This window comes from Rhinatrema bivittatum, chromosome 10, assembly GCF_901001135.1.
Source record: "Rhinatrema bivittatum chromosome 10, aRhiBiv1.1, whole genome shotgun sequence".
In the NCBI taxonomy this organism is placed as follows: domain Eukaryota; kingdom Metazoa; phylum Chordata; class Amphibia; order Gymnophiona; family Rhinatrematidae; genus Rhinatrema; species Rhinatrema bivittatum.
This window is the reverse complement of record NC_042624.1, coordinates 59,698,968-59,717,629: the sequence shown is the minus strand read 5'-3', so window position 1 is coordinate 59,717,629 and position 18,662 is coordinate 59,698,968. Positions and strand designations below refer to the sequence as shown.

General features: G+C 44.4%; 1 protein-coding gene across 2 annotated transcripts in view; it reads right to left on the bottom strand.

The window, feature by feature from the left end:
* Positions 1 to 18,662, bottom strand: part of SOAT1 (sterol O-acyltransferase 1) — a 108,415-nt gene that overhangs the window by 8,325 nt on the left and 81,428 nt on the right. For both annotated transcript variants that reach the window (XM_029618112.1, XM_029618113.1), the window contains exons 7-13: positions 18,163 to 18,445; positions 15,155 to 15,233; positions 14,411 to 14,492; positions 13,645 to 13,690; positions 7,029 to 7,158; positions 3,317 to 3,414; positions 1,746 to 1,844 (exon numbers count right to left, since the gene is read on the bottom strand). In XM_029618112.1, the coding sequence (XP_029473972.1) occupies positions 1,746 to 1,844; positions 3,317 to 3,414; positions 7,029 to 7,158; positions 13,645 to 13,690; positions 14,411 to 14,492; positions 15,155 to 15,233; positions 18,163 to 18,445 (817 nt within the window). The remainder of the gene's footprint in view (positions 1 to 1,745; positions 1,845 to 3,316; positions 3,415 to 7,028; positions 7,159 to 13,644; positions 13,691 to 14,410; positions 14,493 to 15,154; positions 15,234 to 18,162; positions 18,446 to 18,662) is intronic.

Below are 18,662 nucleotides of genomic sequence, written 5' to 3'. Positions count from 1 at the left end.
TCCAGAAGCCCACCCTCAGCAGTTTCACACTCCCCCCCTTCTCCCCAGCAGTCCAATCTCTCAAACTCTATTATCGGTAGCAGTCCTCTCTGAACCTGTGCGGGTCTGGTCCCCTTGCAAACAGCAGCTCTGCCACTGCTAAAATGAGCAGCCTTCATGCTGCCTTTTAGTCACACTTTTCCTTTCTTGGCTGACTGATCCTCCCTTAATGGAGTCCCTCGGTTGCTGCTGCTGATATTCATGACACCAACTAGGCACAACCTGCCCACATGCGGCACAGACTGGCTCAGTCAAGCTTCAGCCCACACAATTCTCAGGCTGGCAGCCTACCTACCCCATAAGCAACAACTGGGACTGCCTTTTGCAACTGATCCCACATGCTGAAGCTGCCTCTTAACTTGGCTCCCCACTTCCTGCCTCCTCCCTCACTGGCCCTGCAGGGATACAGCCGCAGCATTCGAGGTTAGGTGCGGGACTCAGAGACAGAGGCGGGCAGTGGCATCATCAGCTGCGACATGTTTCCCCTTCAGTGCCTTGCCGCTACAGTTGTACCACTAAAAATTCTCTCGCATGACACGTGTGGCACATATGCCACAGGTTGCCAATCCCTAATTTTATACATCGTTATAGAAATTGATCACTTCTGCCTTCAAAAATGGAATCCATATTAGTCTCCATTGGTAAACTAATCCATAATTTCAGCACTTTAAACTAATATTTATTTAAACGATCCATTCTCTCAGAAATATTTAAACATTTTTACCTTTTACGAAATATAAGAAGTTCAACCCTGGAGAACACAGCAATCTTCCTTAGCTCTGCCCATTGCACTACACCCTGCTTTACTGATCAGCCTTTCCAACAGAGGTATGCTGAGCACTGCTCTCAAGAGGAGAGCTGGCTACAGTGTGTTACTGTGGACGGAAAGCGAGCCATGCTCCCTCCTTCTACAGACTTCCTATCGGGGGAGGGGAAGGAGGGAATAGGGCTGCTGCAAGGCCTGAGCCTGCACCAGCTCACAGTTGCATGCTCTGTGATGTGCCACAGCCAGTTTTACTCTGGAGAGAAGCATCCAACACCATCTATTCTCAGGGGCAGGAGGGAAGATCCACCTTTCAGCTGGAAGGCAAGGGAGGTCACAACTGCATTTTGCAAATGGTATTCTTGAGTACTACAACAGAAAAAAAAAAAGCCACCAAACTTCCCTCCCTCCAATGATATCTGTTATGACCACAATAATGACTATCAATAGAGCCAATTATGTGACTTGTCCAATGATGCCAAGAAGAGCATCAACACTGATCAATTCATCTACTAGTCATGCAAACGAACTGAACTCTCCCAATACATTCTGCACATATCCCGGAAAAGCAGTTTGTTTTGCAAACAGCCAAAATTTTTGTTCTGTTATATTTTGGAGTATCAAGTTAACGTTTTCTGTAATGTCATGATAAAGGAATGGTTAAATTGTGGAGACCTGAAGTCATGTCCCTGCACAAAAAGCAACTTGACTGCAGTTATTTTTCATGAATGTGGGCAAGCCAAGTTTGGTTATGTGTCACCATTTCTTCTTGTCATTATCACCACTAAACACTGGCATTTTTAATTCCTCTGTTTTACACGAAAGGCTCCACGACACAGATTCCACCAATCTGTGCAGCTAGAACCCCAGGGAGGTGAGTGTACTCAAGCAGTGCCTTCTAAATCTCATTCTTTGCTTCTCCACATATAGCCACAAAGCTCACCGAGAGGAAGTCCCTATAGGAATAATAGTACAGCCAGTCATGCACCACAACATTCCAGGTCCGGTAATAATTGGCAAATGACGTAGAGTTCCACCAGTCCTAAGAGAAAAACGAAAGAAGAAAAGAGTGTATATTAAATCCTGAAAGGAGGTAGTTTAGGTAGGATTTCCAGATAACCTCAATACAATCTGTTGCATTCCCTCTTCCAAATGTTCTCCCCAGACTGCATACTAACAGCCACACATATCGATCGCATGCCCAGATGGGGGTAGCGTCTCCTGATTTACAGGCTTCCTAGCATTCTCATTCCACTACGCCCAACTCTCCTCCACACTCTTCAATAGTGATGCTACCAAAATTTGGGCTCCGGGAGCTACAAATCATTATCCCAAAAAGCCAAACCTAGAACTAGACGAGCAGCCGTCTCTTTGAATGAATGGACTAAATGTCACATGGCAGTCTTGTAAATCTCACCACTAACACAAACCTGTGGTTGGTTCCTAATAACATAGGCACCTTTAGGTTCAGTCTGCCAAAGAACAATAATAAGATGCAATCCACTAGCCCATTGTTTTCCTACCTGGTTCTGGAGTCTCATTTCTAATAGGTCTAGTTTTCAAGACATGCATGAGATATTTGCATGTACTTGGGGGCCCTATGTACAAAATATTTTCCCCATAACTACAACATGCGAGAAAATCATGGTACAAAGGCTCGCATGCAACTCTCTCTCCTACAAATTCATTGTTGATATCCTGAAAACCCGATCTGCTAGGTGAAGATCCATGACTGAGTCAGAAGACACTACATTTCCCAATTAGAGGCTAGATTTACTAAATGACAGTTCCAAGCATTTTAGTCTGGTCCAGATAGCAGGCAGTGTAAAAAGCAGCTTTTATTCATGCACATGGCGGAGAGGGAAAATGGCAGGATGCTCGACTTCTGGAATTCTGACACCATCTTAGGAAGCACAGGGGGTAATTCTTACACATCCACTGTATATTTGTAAAATTTGGTGAGAAACAGTCAGTCACTAGGAACTGCAGCTCGCTAAGAGCCACCAAGGTTATGACCATCCAAGAAGAAGCTTTAACGATAAATTTCACATGCATGAATAACTCTGGTAATGAAAGAAAACCGATTTCTCTGTAACCTATCTACAGGTTCATGGAAAACACCAACCGAAGACAAACTGCCACTGACAGTTTCCAACAATTTAGACAGTAGTCGAGCACTTTTTGCATGGGGCATGAGTTTGGGAACTTGCTCTCATACCAAATATAAAATCCGTCATTTGTCCCATATAATGCGGAACACAAAGCAATAAACTCTCTCTCTCCTTTCACTGTCTTGCCTTTCGTTCTGAAAACACCTTCCGTAACTGCCAAGTCTTTAATAATAAAGTAAAAAAAATGTATTAATCTAACACCAGTTCCTTGTGACTTGAGAAAATGAGAGTTCATTGTTTGAGAATCTCAGTCAAAATCTTAATGAAGAGTCTTTGGTTCTGTCTTAGATTGTGGGATTTACCAGGAAGAAGAAGTTTGGGAAACTTCTGTTTGTCTTCTTACCTTATAAAACATCCGGTCTGCAAAGCGCAGCATCTCGGCAAAGGCATTGAGCCAGCAATGGAGGAACGCAAAGAAGGCCAGTAACAAGACCAGCACACCTAGGAACAGGAGCAGAGATTAACTGGAACAATTTCCTGCCAACATTCATCCCATGCCACATCTCTTTTCCTCCCACTATTCTCTAATTTCACTGCTCAAAACCCTCTCATCATTTCCTGTTTAGACATAAGAACATGCCACACTGGGTCAGACCAAGGGTCCATCAAGCCCAGCATCCTGTTTCCAACAGTGGCCAATCCAGGCCATAAGAACCTGGCAAGTACCCAAAAACTAAGTCTATTCCATGTTACCATTGCTAATGGCAGTGGCTATTCTCTAAGTGAACTTATTAGCACGTAATGGACTTCTCCTCCAAGAACTTATCCAATCCTTTTTTTAAACACAGCTAAACTAACTGCACTAACCACATCTTCTGGCAACAAATTCCAGAGTTTAATTGTGCATTGAGTGAAAAAGAACTTTCTCCGATTAGTTTTAAATGTGCCACATGCTAACTTCATGGAGTGCCCCCTAGTCTTTCTATTATCCGAAAAAGTAAAAAACCGATTCACATCTAACCGTTCTAGACAACTTGCAGGGAACCATCTCTCTCCATTACAATATAGCCAAAATTCAGCTGTATGACTTAGCTCCCGCCATATAACCCCTATTCTCAAAATCAGTACATGGGCTGCCTATCCACTTTTGCATAGAGTTCAAACTTCTCTTACTAGCCTTAAACTTTAAACTAAACTGTGGCACACTGAAAACCAGAACTAGGATACAATTATATCAATCTATTGAGAAAGGGGGTGGAAATGGAACAATATTTATATTGGTGTAATATACACACCATCACAGACAGAAGAAATGGATAGTGATTTAATGGAAGATATTCACAAAATTCCTATTAAAGGGGGACGTGCTATTGCTAGGTGATTTCAAACTGCTGTATACTGATTGGGACGTCCTGGCCGCAGTGTTTTCTAGAAGTAGAGATAACGGTTCCATCAAATGGTAACACAGCCCACATGGAAGAGAGCAATACTGGACTGGTGCTTACCGATGGGAACAGTGTTGCTGATGTTGTAGTGGAAGACCATCTAGGAGCACAGGCGATGAAGGTTCAAAGGGAAGGGCCCGAGATTGCAGGAAAACTAATTTAGTTATAACGGGGGGAGTACCTCAAGGAGCTGGATGAGAAAATCTAAGGGAAGTAGAAGAACAGTTGACAACTAAAAGGAGATAGAAGGGCAACTAATGTTTTTGTTAGAAAATTAAAAGTAAGAGGAAAAAGACAGGCTGCTATGGTTTTCTAAAGTAGCTGAAAAGGTAAAGAAAGAGGTTAATATTCCTAAACAAGAGATCGCAGAAAGAATCAGGCAATATCTTGAAAAACTAAGAGAAGCTGTGAAAGTAGTCAGGAATGCAAAGATGCAAATGGAATAATATATAGCAAATAAAGGCTTGTTCCCCGTATTACTATTTTTTAAAAAATATATCAGTAATAGGAGGAAGTGCAAAAGTGGCATTGTAAGATTCAGTGGTAAAAGGGAGAAATATGTAGAAGCAATAAGGAAAAAAACAAAGTTTATTAACAAAATTAACCAATATTTCTGTTCGGTGTTCACTGCAGAAGGGCCAAGAGCAGGACCACACAAAATAAACACAAATACGACGGGAGGTGAGGTAAAACTCAATCGATTTTCAGAAAAGTGTGTTTGTGAGGCACTAACTAACAAAGCAGAGAAAGTGATGGGGCCGGATGGGATGCATCCGAAGGTATTAAGAGAACTTGGAGAAGTTCTAGCAGCTCTGCTGGCTGACCTTTTCCATGTTTCTTTAGACTTAGGAGCAGTTTGGATGACTGGAGACAGTCCGACGTGGTTTCTATTCATAAAGGTGGAAATGAGGAGGCTGGGAACTACAGGCCGGTTAGTCTGGACCTCTGTGATGAGCAACTTAATAGAATTGCTGCTAAAACAAAGGATAGTGCAGTTTCTGGAATCTAATGGATTGCAAGATCCAAGGCAGCATGGTTTTACCAGAAATAGGACTTGACAAACGAAGCTGATCAATTTCTGTGATTTGGTGACGAGAAAGTTAGATCAAGGGAAAGAGTTAGATGTAGTGTACTTGAATTTCAGTAAGGCCTTTGACATGGTTCCACACAGGTGATTTAAAAATAAGCTGAGTGCCCTTAGTATGACGACTAACTGGGTTAGAAACTGGTTGAGTGGGAGGTGACAAAGTGTAATGATAAATAGAGTTCACTATGAGGGGCATTACGAGTGGTGCGCCACAGGGATTCTTGGACCAGTTTTTCTCAACATTTTTGTGAGCAACATCGTGGAAGGATTGTTGGGAAAGGTTTGCCTTTTTGCAGATGATACCAAAGTCTGCAACAGGGTGGACAGCCAGAAAGATGTGGAAAGGTGAAGAGGGATCTAGCAAAGCTCAAGGAATGATCTAGAATGGCAGCTAAAATTTAGTGTTAAAAAAATGCAGTCATGCATTTGGGCTGCAAAATCAAAGGAGTGAATAGTACAGGGGTGAAATTCTTCTAAGTATGAAAGAGTGGGATCTGGGGTTGATCACATCTGATGATCTTAAGGCAGTCAAACCAGTGAGAAAGGCAATGGCAAAAGCCGGAAGGATGCTTGGATGCACAGGGAGAGGAATGATCAGCAGAAACAAAGGTGGTGATAGGTCCCTGTGTACAGTTCTGGGGAATGTGTCCTCAAAAGGATATAAACAGGATGGAGTCAGGCTAGAGGGTTGCTACTAAAATGGCCAGTAGTTTTTGTTCTAAACCATATGGGGATCTAAACATGTGTATCCTAGAGGAAAGGTTGGATAGGGATACATTAGAGACATTTAAATACTTCCAAGGTTTCCATGCAGAAGGGGCGAGTCTCTTTCAAAGGAAAGGTGGCTCTAGAACGAGGGTAGACTCAGAGGTAATCTAAGGAAATATTTCTTTAAAGACAGGAATGGTGAAGGCAGTGAAGACAAGGCCAGTATCCGAATTCAATAAAGTATGGCATAAACAGAGGGTCTCAGAGAGTTGAAAGGATGGTAAAGTTGAATAGTTGGTGTAGACGGGCAGACTAAATGAGCCGTATGACCTTTTCTGCCTTCACATTTCTATGTAAAATTGCATTCATTCTGCAGCTCTTTACTACCTCTCCCAACACACCCCTCCCTCTGAACTCCACTTATTGGGCAAGTCCTTCTTATCTATGTCCTGTTCCTTTATCATTTACCCCTGACTCTGTGCTTTCCACCTGGCTGCATCATATGTCTGGGACAGACCACCTTGATTGATGCATCATGCTCTCTTATTGATCTTATTCAAATTGGAGGTAATAAAAGACTCTTATTTGTCCTTTGTGTACAGTGTTCCTTATGTCTAGTAGAGCTTTAGAAATGGTAAGTAGTAGTAGTAGTTTTCCCCATCTTCTCCCCCTCCAGGAGTTGGTTTTCACTCCTTTTACCATATCAATAGATAAAGAAAGAATCTGAGCAGGATTTCAGTGTTCCCTGGAATTACCCCTCAGAACTCCTGCTTCGTGTAGAGGGAGGAGGAGTCTCAGAGTGACCCCAATTTATATTATATGAAACATGGAAGAATCTCTAACCTTGAGTAATGTTTTACTGGCACAATTCTCACCTGGCAGGATGGAGTTGAAGATGCAAAGGACAAGCACCCGCAGGTTGAAGGGCTCCTGACTGATATTGTGGAACAGAGGGATACAGAGTCGCACAAGGACATAATAAGCATAGAAGAGACAGCTGAGTACCTGCAGTGTGATAGGAGAAGACTTTCAGAAATTATCTCCAGAGACATATTTATGTACTGAGACATAAATCTGCAAAATCAAGCTTTTTCTGCAGTCCCGAAACTCTGGAATGAATTACCAGGGATGTTAAGGGAAGGAAATGATTTGAAAAAATTCTGGAAGGGTGTTAAAACATGGGGCCCAATATTCAAATTGCGTTCGGCGCTATTTATTCGGATAAGCGGGACTTATGCAGCTAAGTAGCGGCTGCTGAATATGCGCCTTTGATCAGCGGCTTCTGCTTAGCCATATAAGATCCTTATATGGCTAAAAGTTACAAGCACAGAAAGTAGGCATGTTCTTGGCAGATCAGGGGCGGTTAGCCACATAAGTTTACATCTAAGTTTGGACGCCCCTTAGACCAGGTCTAAACTTATCCGAAGTGCACACACATACGCATATATTCAGTGGCTTTGTCATGCCACCGAATATATATCGTAATTTAGCCAGATTAGTTCCAACGAGCTAAGCTACTTAAACAGCCAGCTTTGAATAGCTACCCCATGATTAAAGAAGAAAGGATATTAAAATCTCATTTATGGGGCTGAACTGAGGTGTAAACAAAAGAAAATTATTCCTTACCTGCTAATTTTCGTTCCTGTAGTACCACGAATCAATCCAGACAGTGGGTTATGTCCCCCTTCCAGCAGATGGAGTCAGAGAAAAACTTGAAGGGTGCCCTCATATAAGCAGGTGCACCCTCTATGCCCCCTTCAGTATTAAGAATATCAAGCATAAAGGAGATTATTGGATGGATCAAGCAAACTCAGAAAACAACTAAAGATTAATAGTGAACGAGTATAAACCTTGATAACCATAAACTTCCAAAGAGAACCCTTGAAAAAAAAAAAACAAAAACAAAAAACAACAAAAAAGACAGCCACATACGTGGCAGGGAACAGTCAGCTGAAAAACAATCCCAATCCCATGAATTCTTAGGGAGGGCATCTGGACTGATCTGTGGTACTACAGGAATGAAAATTAGCAGGTAAGGAATAATTTTCTTTTCCCTGTATGTACCCGGATCAGTCCAGACAGTGGGATGCACCAAAGCTTCCCTATGTAGGGTGGGCCCCGGATAGCCCTGCTCGAATGACGTGAGCGCCAAAGGAGCAAAACCTGGTGACTGGATATTTAAACGATAGTGCCGTGCAAAGGTGTACAGCGATTTCCAGGTAGCCGCACAGCAGATCTCCTGAGGAGAGACGGCCTGGCTCTTGGCCCAGGACGTGGCTTGGGCGCAGAGCGAGTGAACCTTAATTCCCGCTGGAGGTTGTCGCCCTGCTCCCACGTACGCTGAGGCGATCGCTTCCTTCAAACAGTGCGAAATGGTTGTTTTGGAAGCCTTGTTGCCCTTCTTGGGGCCACTCCAGAGGACAAAGAGATGGTCAGATAATCGGAAATCATTAGTCACCTCCAGATAGCGAATAAGGACTCACTTGACATCAAGGCGGCGGAGTCCTCTGGATGCTTCATTCAAGAAGGATGGAAGTTCCACCGATTGATTCACATGAAAAGACGATACTACCTTGGGTAGAAAAGATGGAACCATAGACAAGGATACTCCCGAATCCATGAAATGTAGGTAGGGCTCCCTGCACGAGACAGCCTGGAGTTCCGAGATCCTGCGGGCAGAAGAAATGGACACCAGAAAGGCTCTCTTGAGCGTAAGATCCTTCAGAGCGGCATGCTTTAGCAGCTCGAAAGAAGGACTGCTGAGGATCTGAAGTACCAAATTTAGCCTCCAAGAGGGGTAATATGGCAAGTGTTAAGCATGTACATGCTTAACACTTTTCAAAAATCGTAGTATATCAGGATAGGAAGAAAGCGGAACCCCTTCCAGATGCCGGATGAGGGAGCCAAGGGCTGCCACCTGAACCCGCAGAGAGTTGTAGGCCAATCCTTTCTCCAGCCCTCGCTGTAGGAAGGATAGAATTTGGGCTACTGAAGCGCGACGTGGAGATACGTGTATGGACACACACCAGGCCTCGAAAACCTTCCAGACCCGGACATAGGAGAGAGAAGTGGAAGTTTTCCTGGGTTTGAGGAGAGTTGAAATAACATCCTCCTGATAACCCCCATCTTCTTAACCTGCACCTCTCAAAAGCCAGGCTGCAAGACAGAAGCGATCTGCCCCGTCAAAAAATACAGGACCCTGACGCAGAAGGTTGGGCAGATGTCCCAGACGAAGAGGGCCGTCCACCTTGAGGCTGATCAAGTCCGCAAACCATGATCTTCGTGGCCATTCGGACACCACTAGGATCTAGGATCACAGGCCTTGGTGGTTTTCTATTCACTGAATTACCTTTCCCACCAGGGGCCAGGGAGGGAACACGTAGAGCAGTAGGTGTCGCGGCCATGGGAGGACTAGTGCATCCATCCCTTCTGCGCTGTGCTCCCTTCTGCGACTGAAGAAGAGCGGGGCCTTTGCATTCCTTTGAGTGGCCATCAGGTCCATGTGAGGCGTCCCCCACCGGCGGAAGAGAAGAGTTACTGCGTCCTCTGAGAGCTCCCACTTCCCGGGATCTAAGTGTTGACGGCTTAAGAAATCCGCTTGGACATTGTCCACTCCTGCTATGTGGGACACCGCTAAGCGAGAGAGGTGACGCTCTGCCCATGACATCAACTTGTCCGCTTCCTGACACATGAAGGCTCCATGTTCCTCCTGGACGACTGATGTATGCTACTGTGGTCGCATTGTCAGAGAGTATCCTTATGGCTTGATGATGAACTAGGGGGAGGAAGCGTTTCAACACTAGATGAACTGCTCTGGTTTCCAGTCGATTTATCAGCCATGTCGCCTGAACTGAAGTTCACTGGCCCCGAGCCGATTATGTTTGAAATACAGCTCCCCAGCCGGAAAGGCTAGCGTCTGTGGTGATGATCACCCATTGAGGGACATCCAAATTCACTCCCTGCAATAACTGCTCCAGACTGAGCCACCAGGTCAGGCTGTCCTTGGTCAAATCTGACAGTGGCAGGAGGGCTTGAAACTCCTGGGACACTGGTTTCCAGTGGGAGAGTAAGGCTCTCTGCAATAGTCGCATATGTGCAAAGGCCCAAGGAACCAAATCAATAGTTGAGGCCATAAAGCCCAGTACCTGAAGATAGTCCTATGCCGTGGGGAGCGGGAGGCAAGTGAAGCGTTGTACCTGGGAGATGAGGGACTGGGCCCGGTCTGGGCGAAGAAAAACCTTGCCCACACTGGTATCGCAGCGCACTCCCAAGAAGTCCATCGACTGAGAGGGAGTGAGGCTGCTCTTGGCGAAATTGACGATACAACCTAGAGAGCGGAGGAGTCGTAGGACTCTGTCAACGGCCTGCTGACACAGGTCCCTGGACTTCGCTCAGATGAGCCAGTCATCCAGATAGGGATGTACAAGAATTCCCTCTCTTCGCAGGGCTGCCACCACCACCACCTCCATTACTTTGGTGAAAGTGCAGGGAGTAGTCGCTAGGCTGAAAGGTGGGGCCTGAAACTGGAAATGTTGACCAAGAATCTTGAAGCGCAGAAAACGCTGGTGTTCCTTGAAGATAGGGATGTGAAGATAAGCCTCAGTCAGGTCCAAGGATGCTAGAAACTCCCCTCGGTGAACCGCCGCAATGACGGAACGCAATGTTTCCATCCGTAAGCGAGGAATCTTGAGGGCTCTGTTGACCGTTTTGAGATTGAGAATTGGACGGAATGAGCCTGCTTCCTTCTTGGGAACTACGAAGTAAACGGAATAATGGCCTAACCCTTGTTCTGCCGGAGGTACCGGAAGGATTGTTCCCAGCGCTAGGAGACAGTCGAGCATCTGATGCACTATGAGCTGCTTCTTCAGTGGTCAGCACGGAGAGAAGAGGAACCTGTCCCTTAGGGGGCGAGAAAATTCTAAAGCAAAGCCGTGCTTTATAATATCCAGGACCAAGAGATCCGAGGTAATCTTGACCCACTCCTCGTAGAAGAGGGAGAGATGCCCTCTATCCTAGGAGTCAAAGAGTGGGCCGGCACATCTTCATTGGGAAGATTTGGAAGGGGTCGTCTGGGAGAGACTATCCCGGGCTGGCCTCCAACCCCGAAAGGAATGAGACCAGGATTGGGAGCGAGACGAGGGCAGCCTCTGGGAGACCGGCCTGGACTGATGGAAGCACCGCTGTCCTCTGAAACAGCTTCTAGTGGAGTTCTGAGGGCAATCCTCAGGCAACTTATGCACCTTATTCTCTCCGAGAGATTAAATGATCTGGTCCAGATCTTCTCCAAAAAGCAACTTCCCCTTGAAGGGCAAGGACCCCAACTGAGTCTTGGAGGAGGAATCCGCTGACCAATTCCGTAGCCAGAGGAGGCGTCTAGCAGAGACCGCTGAAACCATTGACCTGGCCAGCACCCAGAGGAGGTCATATAGAGCATCCAGACGTTCTGCCAGTTGCGCTTCCTCTGGAGGTAGCTGCTGTGCACTAAACAATTGTTGAAACTATATGATACCTGCACGTTGCATGAGCAAACTACAAACAGCGGCCCTGACTCCCAGGACAGATACCTCAAAAATCCTTTTGACGTATACCTCCAGCTTGCAGTCCTGAAGAGTGGCACCACCTGTGACTGGAATGGTCATTCGTTTAGTGACAGCCGAGACAGAGGCATCCACTTTGGGAACCTTGAGAAGATCCAAGGGAGTGGGTAGAGTTTGTCCATAGCCCTGGCCACTCAGAGTGGCATCAAAAGGATCCCATTCTCTGGACAATAACTGGAGAAGCATCTCATGGAAAGGAAAAGTTTTTGCTGGCGGGCGTAGTCCTGCCAAGACAGGATCTCCCTTCTTAGCCGCAGCACTGGTACCAGGGGTAGCCTCGGGAGCCCCAACTCTTTTAGGACATGAGGAATTAAAGGGTCCAGTTCATCCAGCTGGAAAAGGCGCAAGACCCTAGGGTCATCCCCTTCAACCTGCATGTGAGACGTCGGATCAACCAGATCAGGATCAGTGGGATCCTGAGGTGCAGGAGCAGGCAAAACAGGATGGGAGACCAGCTGGACCCTAGAGGACCCCGGAATAGCCCCTGACCCCGCGATATCCTGGGGATCAGTCAACCTGCTTACTTTGGCAGGGGGAGGTCCTGAAACTGGATCTTGTTGCTGCTGCAATCTGGCTAGATACGCATTGTGCAAAAGGAGGACAAAATCAGTTGAAAAAAGCCGGGGGGGGGGGGGGGGGAATGGACCCTAGGAAGAAATATCAGAGGGGCCCCCCGAAGTTGCAGCCAGGTCCGGAGGATTAACAGGTGTCAGGATCTGCGGCGACGGCGAAAATCCGGTGTCTAAATCTTCAGAGGGCTGCACTGGAGCAGCCAGCACAGAATTCAAAATGGCTACCGTTCCTGCATCAGATGGGAATGGGGGAGACTCCCCCGGAGGCCGGTGCGCCTGGGAACGCGCCGGCGCGTGAGTAGCCAGTGTTGCGGGACCCTCCCCGTCGGGGGAAGTACCTCGAGCATATGCCTTCTCTGGAGAGCCGGGACCCGGGCTCCCCACAGGCACCACATCGTGAAAATCGTGGCATGGGGGAAGGGGGAGGGAGAGGAGCAGAGAATTGCCGAAAAACACCCCCGGAGAGAGAGCGGGTAAAAACCTCCCCTCAGAGAAATACCAACATTTTAGTAACTCCCTCTTTTAAATATTAATTTTTCTTAGAGCAGAGGAATGATGCATCTCTGCTGAGGCTGCCCCGAGGAACACGGCTTCTCAGGGCAGCGAGGCTTTGGTAAAGGGGGAGAGGTTGGACCACCAACTTTCACCCCAAAAGGGATCAGAAAAAATTTAAATCTGTGGAGAAAATGAGACAGAACTTACCCACAAGACCAATACAAGTTAGAAATGGAGACAGTTCTGCCTGCAAGTTTCTTAGTGCTTAAACACTAAGAGCTCCAACTAATTGCTTTCTCTTTTTTTTTTGTATTAAACTTGATCCATCCTCAGAAAAAACAAGAGCAAGAGAGAGACTAGAAAAGCTAATGTTCTATCTATAAAAGTAAAGAGGGGGAACAGCAGGTTCTAATACTCATCTGCTGGAGTCAGAAGAATACAGAAGGAGGCGTAGAGGGTGCACCTGCTTATATGAGGGCGCCCTTCGAATTTTTCTCTGACTCCATCTGCTGGAAGGGGGACATAACCCACTGTCTGGACTGATCCGGGTACGTACAGGGAACTGATTTATAAGTATACAATGCAAGAGGATCAAATGGTTTAATTTTATTATTGTTCTAGTTTTCAGTTTTGGTGTTGTATGTTTCTTGTATTATGTGGTATTTCTGTAAATCGCTCCAAGCGATTTTTTAAATCTGGAAAGGAGTTTCCTAAATAATTTTAAATAAATAAAATCACTGCACAGTAACTGATCTTAGTTCATCAGCTTATTGATAACGATCTAGAGACAAAATGATCAAATCAACAAAAGCAACAATGGCACTCACCTGTACAAAGCTAGTGAGAACGTAACTCCACCGTATGGTGGGATTCCTACAAGGGAAACGCAACCTTGTTAAAACATGAGCCGAAAGATTTTCAACTGGTAAAAGCTTGGACATGATCCCTTTCTTTTATTACACCACATACAAGTGAACTTGTATGGAAAGGTTAATTTGACTTTCAGATCCCTGATAAAAATGAGGCCTTTTAAGTCTGCATTTGATTTACATTATTTATTAGATTGCCTTTACCCTTTATTAAAGTTATGACATTCAAACTGATTTTTGGATTTTTTGACAAACTGTAACTACTTGATATTTTCAATAATTAACAGATTTTAAGGTTCATTTAGAATATGAGTTTTAGAAAATGTTTTTAAAACATTAGGTCATTGTTAGGTTTTTAATTCCTATGTTTTTACTGATTTTTTGTACACCACCTTAAGTGATACTGCAGAGGTGGTTTTGAAATTGAAATAAAACTAAACACTCTAGGCAAGAAATGTTCTAGTATATATTTAAGCAAGAGATCTACTTCTTCCGCTCTTGCAACACTAGTAAGTAACATAATTGTCTCTCTAATAAGGGATGGGTGGCAGAGTGTTAAGTACCCCTCAATACTGTACAGTCTCAGCCAAAAGGCTAAGATCATAGCTCAGACTCTGTGCTTGGATCATAGCCAAAAGGTCAAGAAGCAGAATTAATAACCAAGCACCCCAGCATTGCCTTCCTAGAAAGTAAGCAACCCCTGAGGTCAGTGAGAAGCACTTACCGGGGGTAACTGTCTCTATAGATGAGTGTAGGAGCAAACAGAAAGTACAGATAATTTGTGACCTTAGGCACAGGCACAAAGGCTGAAATAAAGAGAGAAAAAAAATGATTAAGGCTTTGATAACATTTCTCCCTGCTATCAAAACAGCAAGAAAAATTGCAGAACCAATATAGCTACAATTAGTCTATGTGACCACAGAATGTCATAACTGGATCACATTATCATCTGATGTAACAGCATTACTATGGACAAAAAGAACTCAATTTATACAACTTAATTACTGCAAACTATACATTCTAAAGTACAGATTCACTGGCAATCACTTTGGGCTATCTTTACATAAGATTAAAGAGCATGTAAGTCTTTCTAATGAAAGTAATCTTCCTGTGGATTAGCTGTGCTGCAGGATTGTCTGGTTTGGGTAGGTAACAGATTTGGGTGGGGATCTCTGAGAAATGCTGCTGGGCTGACTCTGCGAGTGCTGAGCCTACAGAGAGGATGGTCTGAGGAGGTTTGGGATTGAAATGGAAGGCAGAAAAGAATAAAGTTACATTGCATTGCAGTCACTTCCAAACGTGATTAGAAGCAGCAGTAATTTCTATTCTTGCATACTGCAGATAGAGGGGGACAAACCAAGGCCCAAGGGATTGATATCACTAGCCACTTCGGACACAGCAAAAGACCAGTTTTAAAGATGCAGCGCTTCTTATGTCACACAGTTTTTCTGCTGGCCTCGTCACTCACTCGATTTCTCCTTTGCAGAACTTATCACCCGGGGAACATTCTCTCGGATAAACGAATGCACCTTCATAAACAGACGAACCTGTCAAGAGACCGGAAGAAGCCTATAAATGAAGCTCCTCAAATCATAAGACAACAGTGTTACTTCTACAAATGCCCTTGCCTCTTAAAAGGCAATGTCATGAAAAAAAAGTTTGTTTATAAAGTTTATAAAAGTTTCTTACAGTTACAAGAATACTTTTTCAAAGTTTGAATATGCTTCATCCCATGGAAGTATGTTACAATTAAAAAACACGTGTATCTAGTCTAAAAAGCCAAAGGTGGTCAATGCCAGTGAAAAGTTTATTTAACTTCTTGATTATGAAAACCAGATTAGGATAAACATCTTTGTTTTCACAAAGGTACAAGGAGATCATGTGACTAGCTTAAGGTCACACACAGAGCTGCAGTAGAGTGGGGAACAGAACTCATATCTCAGGACCTCTCCCATACTCTGACTATTTATTAATTTATTTATACATTTTATATTCCGCCGTTTGGAAAGTATCACAATGGTTTACATGAACCGATAAAATAGAACTGAAAAGATAAAGGTATAATATAAAAATAATAATGCAGTATAAAATAAGTCATTATAAAATTAAGCAAGCATAAAAACAGGTAGGAATACAGAATGCTAGATAAATAAAAAGGCAAGGTAACAATAAAATAAACCTAAAGTTCTCACAAAACATTCTTGACTTGTTACTGGGTTTGATCCTTCTCATCATAGGCTCTGCGAAACAGCCATGTTTTTAATTCTTTTTAAAATGTTTTTGGGTTCTGCTGCAGTCTTAATTCTGATGGTAGGGCATTCCAAATTTTTGTCCCAGCGAGGGATATGGCTCTGTTTCTAACCTGCGTTAGATGTGCAGACTGTACTGTTGGAATGGTTAAAAGGCCTTTGTTAGCGGATCTTAGGTTCCTTTGTGGTGTAATAAGTCGGATGGTTGCATTAAGCCAGTCTGTTTCTTCACCATAAGATTATTTTATGTATGATACAGAGAGATTTATATTCTATACGAAAATTTATCGGTAACCACTACTTGGCCCTTCAGAGTTTTAAAGGGGTATGTCACGGCCATATGAAACCAGTATGTTACTCATACACCAAAAACGGATTTATATTATATGTTACGATCATGTTTTTATACTAATAATCACATGAGGCCCAATATTCAGTTGCCGGCTTCGTAAGTTAATTAGCCAGCTACCTTACATGGGATATTCAGCAGCATGGCTATGTTGCTGAATGTCCCCGTAGAAACAGTCACTTAACTGGATAACTCATACCCAGCTAAGTTTAAACCTGCTATTGAACAAGTGTAACTTCTATCTACCATAAATGGATAAGTCCAAAATAGCAGTACTTATCTGGCTACGACAGACTGATAAGCAGCTCTTCCCCGATCCACCCACTGCCCGCCCATTAGATATCCAGCTATCTATTCAGCCGGACAAGTAATTATCCAGCTAAGCGGTGACTGCTGAATGTAGCCGGATATTCAGTGGCTGCTACTTAGCTACATAGCACTGAATATTGGCTTTTTATTTAATGGTCCGCTGTGAATTTATCCTTACATTAATGTTTTCTGTATAGCTTGATTGAATTTTAGGATTTATTATAAAGCAGGAGCCTGTGTGTACTACAGGATCTCTTTAAAAGGAGCACACAGCAAGTGGTTATGCCCAGCCTCCAAAACACTGTAGTGCAAGTCCTTCAACTCCCGAGCTCCTGGAAGCGGCCATGTTCAAAGCAGAGTCAGAAACTACTTGACATGAAATGCAATGTGTGAGATCATCTATGACCTCATGATCCCTAAACCGATCAGATCCAGTGAGTGGAACGTGATTTGTGGCTACCAAAAGCTGTACCTAGAGTTTGAAGGGCATGAGATTAAAACAAGCTGTGGGTGATACCTTTTCATTGGATTAGTTTAATACTTTTGTGACAAGCTTTTGGGAGCTCAGATTCCTTAACTGGATCACTGCAAGATAAATTATGGATGCTGCTGCTTAAACATACAAATACAAGATTGCATTACAATAGTGGCGTGGTGGTGGTGTTTGGTTTCAAAGCTGTAAAATAAAGAGCTTGGTATGGGAGAGGGTAATGTGTTTCCCCAGGAAGTGAGCAAACTCCCGCAATATAACCTGTAATTTACTTGTACAGTCAGGCAACATCATCCTTCGATCAATCTGAGGAAGGGAGCAGAGCTCTCGCCTGCATCCTGTGTACTGACCCTTGTTTCTGTGTATTCAAGTGGACTAGCAGCACAGTATTACAAATAGATCACCACTAGAACTCAAACAAGGGGAGAGTTACTAGATACCATGCCTCCCTAGTGCACAGAGGGTAACGTGATTGCAAAATCTGACCTCTTGTGCAATATCTGTGGCAAAGCAAAACAAAGTTTGCCTTGCTCCAGCCCAGCTCTGCAGTCCGCAGGCAGACGGTGGGACATGCAGTACAGATGTGGCACATGAACCTGAGATGTACGATACAGCAGGCTGCATTAAAAACTGGTGTGAAAGTTGGGATGAATGTTACGGGGAAGATGCATCGCCCTGCTCTAATACAGACCCTCCAGACATGTCTATTACAAGCACAGTGCAAACATTTGCTACAGCAGCCCCATAGCTCCTGACCACATTCATCTCTCTAACCAGTGCACTGAAAGGATACCTGAGTTTAGCGGGATTGAAAAAGAGGATCATTACATCATAATTTTTCTCGTGGCCAGACGAGAGCTGCACCTTACCACAATGTCCTTCAGAAATGTAGTGCTGAGAGCTCCTGAAACACTTTCGTTCAGGCTTTTTTTTGTTGTTGTCTGAGGTAGCGTGTTCCTTACGTCAGGAGGCGGTTTGCAACTGGGGCGATGGGAGAAATTGAACTACCTCACTTAAGTTTGCTCGTCCATGCCAAAGCTTCACAAAAAGCCCCCCCCTCAGTCACTGCAAGGACGCACCTGCTCAAGAATGACGACAAAGCGGGAGGCTGGCGGGAGGCTGAACTTCACCACAATGTAGGTGGGCCCGAAGCCAAGGCCCATGATCTGGAAGAGCATGAAGAGCGCCCCAAAGAAAAGGAAGCGCAGTGGCTTGTGAGAGGAGGTCTGGTAGCCGCTGGCCCACAGATGTAAGAGGCCGTAGGGGACCATCAGCGTGGCCAGGAACATGCAGAGCCAGGTTGCAATCACAATGGGAAACTTGCCAAATGCGTAGACCAGGAGATCAAATTCCAGCACCAGCCTGAAAGGTAAGAAATGCAAAGAGCACAGATATGAGTGGTCTAGATTATGAGGAAGCAAAGAGGGAAAGGAGGAAAGAAAAAAAAAAGGGTGGGGAGGCCAGGATGGGAGTAAAAAACAGTGAGAGAATCGGTACAGAAGGGATAAAAATTCAAAAGCTCTGTTCTGTTCAATAAATTAATTCTCACTGAACCTTGACAAATTCCTAGGGATAAGCG